General features: G+C 43.5%; 1 protein-coding gene across 1 annotated transcript in view; it reads right to left on the bottom strand.

Annotated features, from left to right (window-relative positions):
* Positions 1–925: 925 nt before the first annotated feature.
* Dtx3l (deltex E3 ubiquitin ligase 3L) overlaps positions 926–6,196 on the bottom strand; it is a 12,065-nt gene continuing 6,794 nt past the window's right edge. The window contains exons 4-5 of the mRNA XM_055624780.1: positions 5,906–6,123; positions 926–4,300 (exon numbers count right to left, since the gene is read on the bottom strand). Coding sequence (XP_055480755.1) covers positions 4,231–4,300; positions 5,906–6,123 — 288 coding nt within the window. The 3' untranslated portion in view covers positions 926–4,230. The remainder of the gene's footprint in view (positions 4,301–5,905; positions 6,124–6,196) is intronic.

Consider the following 6,196-nt stretch of genomic DNA (forward strand, 5'->3'; position numbering starts at 1 on the left):
CTGGGTGTGGTGGTACACGCCTGTAATCCCAGCACTCCGGGAGGCAGAGGCAGGTGGATCTCTCTCTGTGAGTTTGAGGCCAGCCTGGTCTACAAAGCAAGTCCAGGACAGCCAAGGCTACACAGAGAAACCCTGTCTCAGAAAGCAAACAAAAGGAAAATAAGAAAGTTAATACTAGTTTGACTTGCTTCCTTTCTAACTTCTATCTTGATGTTATTTGTAAGGAAACAGTATTTTTATTTTTTAAATTTTTTTTTATTTTTCCTTTGGATCGGAGAGTGCGCTCCCCCCCCCCCAATTTTCTGCTGGTACTCGGGAAGGAAGCACAGGGAAATAGGTTTAATAAGAGACCAAATATGCGTTCTGTAATTGGAAAAAGATAAAACCTGTAGCCTACCTAAAATCTAGTTGCAGGAGACCCAGACACGCTCTTCTGAACTCTGAAGGCACTGAATACGTGTGGGGCTCACATGACATGCAAGCAAAACATGCTTATATACTGGATAACATGAAAGTAAAAAAAAAAAAAAAAATCCTTTATTTACTGAGCAGGTGCCAGGGCATGCATGTAGCAGCTGGAGGACAACTTTGCAGAAGTTGGTTCTCTCCTTTCACTCTGTGGGTGCCAGGCACCGAACTCAGGTGGTCAAGTTTGGCAGCGAGTGCCTATACCCTCTGACCATCCCACTGCCCTGCCTCTACAGCAACCTGTATTCACTAGGCAGAAAAAAATACCGAGAAGTATGATTTTTTTTTTCAATCAAAAGCGAAGTCAGAAAAATAAAGAATTGCTCTGTGATGGCGAGCTACCTATATGGCAACTCAACGCCCCCCACCCATCACTGTATACTGTATGTGTCATAGGAAACACCCAGAAGTCCAACCTAAGGAAAGGGTAACGAGGAATGAAGAATAGCACGCAATCTGTCGTAAGGACCTAACTTTATTTAAGGCAGATAACACCTTGTAAAAGAAAAAACTCAAATGCCATTACGCACTCACACCATGTGGAATTTGCATATGCACACTCGATCAAATACAAGATACAGAACTTAACAGAAACCCTTTTTTTTTCTTCTTTGGAGTAAACTTAACTACTAGATTAGAAGATAGAAAATGATCAGTTAGTCTTAATGATAAAAGCTTGGTGAATGCTTAGAAGTAAAAGGTCTAAACTGGATTCACAAGCCAGGCCTGGGGGCATGGTGGTGTATGCCTGGAGCCCATGTCCTCGGGAGGAAGCAGATTCTGAGAGATCAGCCAAGAATATATGCAAGAACTTGGGCAGGAGGTGAGAGTTCAAGAATAGCCTTGGCTATACACAGGGAGAAGCCAATCCAGGTTCCGTGAGACCCTGTCTCAAAAAAAACCAAAACCAAGACAGAAGTAAAAATTAGCACTTCCTTTTATCAATTACGATACCCTTGGTGAGTATCTCATGTGCTCCGTACATGAGATTTCTGTTCACAGAACAGGGCGATTAATTGTACTATCATATCAGTACCTGCAGAGGAAGTACTCAGGAAGTGTTGGCTATTGTTATCCGGCCAAGTCGGTCTTATGTGTGTGCACATTTGTCTTAAGGAGGTCAAGACATGTCATGTACCATTTTGGAGAGTGGTTGGAACACAGGTCGCCAGATCACCGTCCACTGTGATTTTCCTCTGACTTGGAGAACCGCTTACAGGGAACTGTGACATGCTGTTCAGACTCTACAGTGGGTGTAATTCTCTCCTTCACTCATGTCCGGGGAAAGGATTAGAGAGATAGCAGACTGGTGGGATTCAGTCAAAGGATTAAAAGACAAAACCCTACCACATCGCAGGTAGCAGTTATAAAATATTAAGCTAAGTCAAGGTTGTTTACCTGTTAAAATCTGAAACAGAGTATGTTGAGAAAGTATAACATAACCTGTGTGTGTGTGTGTGTGTGTGTGTGTGTATGTGTGTGTAGTGTGTGTGTGTGTAGTGTGTATGTGTGTGTTGCCCTTCTGTGGCAGGGCTCGGGGAAGAGTAGAGCTCTAGGCTTGGTCAGAGTCTAACCAATGCATATTGGGGTAAGAAACTTTTCCAAATGAATGCCAAGGACTCCAGTCCTGCTCCTGCCAAAGATTGGGGGACATATTCTTTATATGCCTGTCCCCCTGCTGAGCTGCTAGCAACTAGAGCCAAGCAAGAAACACACATTAAGCACCAACCATCCACCAGGCTCTGTGTCCTGAAAAATAAGAGTCTTCTTGTTCTGCTTATTACCAAAAGTTGCCTGATCTCCTGGACACTTTTCTTGCTAAGGGTAGGGAAAGAAATATGGGTCTTTTCCAGACAAACCTATTTTTAGACTTCCCATTTACACAAGGGTTTCACTTTCCCTTTTACACAAAGGTTTTACTTGTCCAGGCAGAGATTAAAAAAAAAAAAAAAAAAAAAACCCAATGTACTGCCACAGAGATGGACATGAAAAAGGATCAAAGAACTAGTGAGGAAACTCAATTGGCTTTGTGTTTACGTCCTAACACCAAAAGCAAAGCAAAGCAAAGCAAACCAACCAAAACCAAAAAAGCAATAACAAAAATAAACAAAAAACTCCAAACAAACAAAAAACCAGGCATGTGGCACAGGTCTTTAATCCCAGCACTAAGGAGGCAGATGCAGGCAGGTCCAAGTTCAAGATCTGGTCCACAAAGTGAGTTCCAGAGTCACACAGTGAGACCCTGCCTCAGATAAGCAAAAACTGGGGGAGGTTCCATCAGTTGCAATGGTTCCAGTGAAAGACAACAGAAGATGATTTCAAACTTACTTACCCCCCAGCCTTAACTGCTGCAGGTTGGTCTGATGGATGTTACTGGCCCTCAAGATCTGTTTACACCTGTTTTGTAAACAGCCCTAAGAGATACCTGATTGGCTGATTAAATGGCCTATACCTGGGCAGGGAAGATGGGGGAGGCGTGGCAGAGGTTCCCAGGCTTGGAGAGGACAGACAGACAGGAAGAGAGAAGAAAGGAGGATGCCAGGATGGGTCAGTGTGGAGAAAAAAAATCATGTGGGCCAAGAGGAAGGACTCCAACAATGGTGTGAAAAGGCCCAGAGGAAGAATACAAGCAAGTACCATAGGATTATGGATGGAAGGTAGCCCAGATGAGAATGACTACGGTGGATGGGACTGGATGGGGGCTGGGAGAAGGATGGTGAGGTTATTGAGCCAGCATAGGTGAAATGTCTGCCCTGCCTAAGGTGAGTAAGGCAGTTATAAAATCTAATGGCATCTGTGTCTTATTATTTGTAACAGCGGGTTAGATAATACCACTGTGATAATCATAGGGCTGATAATAAACATTATGTAGCCCAACACTCATTTATTTATTTACTACAACACTTAAACACAAGAATGAAATCAGATTTCTTCAGAAAAAATTTGAAATCCTTTATCTTTTTGTTTTAAAATGTCTCTGTGTGTGTGTGTTTGTGCACTTGGTGTGGAGGTGTATTTGGGGGACGTAAGATAATGTTAGATGTGTTAGGAAGGAGGGAGGGAGGGACTGGGAGGGAATGAGGGATCGGGACACGGCTGGGGTACAGAGTTAATAAAATGTAACTGATAAGAAAAAAATAAAATACAAAAAAAAACCTGATTAATATAAAAAATAAAAATTAAAAAAAAAGTTAGATGTGTTTATTTCTGTCCACCTAATATTTGTTTTGAGGCAGTCTCACTATGTACAGCTGGCTGTCTTGGGACTTGGGCTCTGAAGACGAAGACCAGGCTGAGGCCTGGACCTCACAGAGATCTTCTCCTTCTGCCTCCCAAGTACTGGCATTCAAGGCCTGCACCACCATGTCCCGAACCACCTTATTTCTTGAGGCAAAGTCTCTCAGTGAACCTGGAGCTCATGGTTCTGGCTTGACTAGCTGGCCAGTAAGCTCCAGGAATCCTGTCTCAACTCACCAGTGCTAAGTTTGTAAGTGCAGGCCATCACACCGGGCTTTGCCATGGATGATGAAGATCTGAGCTCATTTCTTCACACTTTGCGGACGGAGCCATTTCCCCAGCCCATGCCCTTTATATTTTGCTTTCCATGAAAGAGTAACACTCTAGAAATGACTGGCAAGAAGACTACTTAACATGAAAAAAAGATGTTACAAAGTTTTTCTAGAAAAAGGTTTAGGTCTGTACAAATACAGCCTCCTAACACACTTCTTTTGACACTGGAGAGATGACTTCCCTGCAGCTTCCTTATTCGATTCCTTTTGCTTTCAGCTCCTCCCTGACGCGTTTCAGGTAATCAGGATCGGGGTAACCAAACCTACGTGAAGAAAAGAAGAATCCCTTTAGGTTCCTCCCAGATAATTCTTAAGAATGTGTACACCAGCCAGGTATGTTGGCAGCCAGAGTCTGAGGCCAGCCTGGGCCACAGGGTGGGGCCCTGTCTCAAAACAACAACAAAGTCTATACATTTGATATTTGAGCCTCTAGCATTCTGGGTGGGTTCCAGCATTTTTAGGCGATCCAGACAGTGACTGATGTCTAGTCACTCAAGGGCCTGGCTAGCTGACCAGCATCTGTTTTCTGGCCAGATTGCTTAAATTCTTAACTTACTCTAAATACCGACACAGATAATGTTATGAAGGCCGTATTCTACCGAGGAGGTAGTACTCAGACTCTTGCAGGATTTTCAGATGGGGGATTTGAAAGGTCTCAGGATATATACATATATTTGGATGTCATAGTAGAAGAATTCTGAGTTTCATAAAGTACAATCAGATTTCCTGGAATATATCTCCTACCATCTTGGCACTCTTTATAACTAAAACTTTTTTTTGTTCTCATGTATGAGCCCTGTGAGTTCAACATCACTGGACTGATGGGAAGAGAGGGTTGAGGGAGAGTAAAATGACCTCAAAAGAAATCAAAGCAGTGCTGGAGAGATGACCCAGTGGCTAAGAGCATTGGCTGCTTTTGAAAGACCTGGGTTCAATTCCCAATACCTGCATGGCAGATCACAATTATCTGTAACTTCAGGGGATCTGACAGCCTTACACAGACAAACATACAGGAAAACCACTGATACCCATAAAAATAAGTAAATCTTTAAAAAAAGAAATCAAAGGCAAATAACATTCCTAGGATCTACCTTTGAAACAGCCATGAAACCCTAAATTAAATCAACTTGGATGCCATTTATCTTGGATTCTGAAACCCCTTTCTTTTGAAGCAAAGTTTAATAACCAAATCATACATATGAACCACAAAGGAGAAGGCTGGGGAAACCAATATTTTTGCCTTTGAAATTATCCTAATGATTTAGTAGTGTGTGCTGTCTAGTTTCATGTCAACTTGACACAAGATGGAGTCATCAGAGAGAAGATAACCGCAACTGAGAAACTGCCTCCTGGGGTGATGGTGGCGCACATATTTAATCCCAGCACTTGGGAGTTAGGGGCAGGCTGGCCTGCTCTACAGAGCGAGTTCCAGGACAGCCACAGTTACACAGAGAAACTGCCTCCCTAAGATGGGGCTGTTGGCAAGTCTGCAGGGCATTTTCTTAATTAGTGACTGATGAGGGAAGGGCCCAGCCCATTGTTAGTGAAGCCACCCTGGCGTGATGGTCCTGGATGCTAGAAGAAAGCAGGCTGAGCGAGCCATAAGCAGCACCCCTCCACAGCCTTTTGCATCAGCTCCTTCTTGGTTTGAGTTCCTGCTTTGCCTTCCCCTAGTGGACTGTGATTCAGGATATGCAAACCAAACAAACCCTTTCTTCCTGAAGTTGCTTTTGGGTCAGCACAGCAACGGTAACCCTAAGACATTGGGCTAGCGCCTACTGCTAGGATGTCTCTTTATACCCGCAGCCTCAAACTGCGGCATCTGACAACCTTTGTTCCACAACCGTTATCTTTCAAAAGACTCTTACCTTTCTGGTCCTCCAGACATGGATGTTTTGTGATGAATATCATTCCATGTAATGACATCTGAGAGGCCTAATGTTCGAGAGCACCCTATTGTGAAAATCAGCTTGTGGTCAAAGGCTTTTCGAAGCAGATCCAAAACCTTTCTTCCCTCCATATTATCAGGCAAGTACGCAGTGCGCTGTGTTCCAAAGTAAGACGTTCCTGGGTTCGGGTGCTCATTCTGTATGAAGAAAAGAAAATGTTTTACACACACACACACACACACACACACACACACACACACACACACACAC

The sequence above is a fragment of the Psammomys obesus genome, unplaced genomic scaffold (assembly GCF_907164565.1).
Source record: "Psammomys obesus unplaced genomic scaffold, mPsaObe1.curated_primary_1811, whole genome shotgun sequence".
Classification (NCBI taxonomy): Eukaryota; Metazoa; Chordata; class Mammalia; order Rodentia; family Muridae; genus Psammomys; species Psammomys obesus.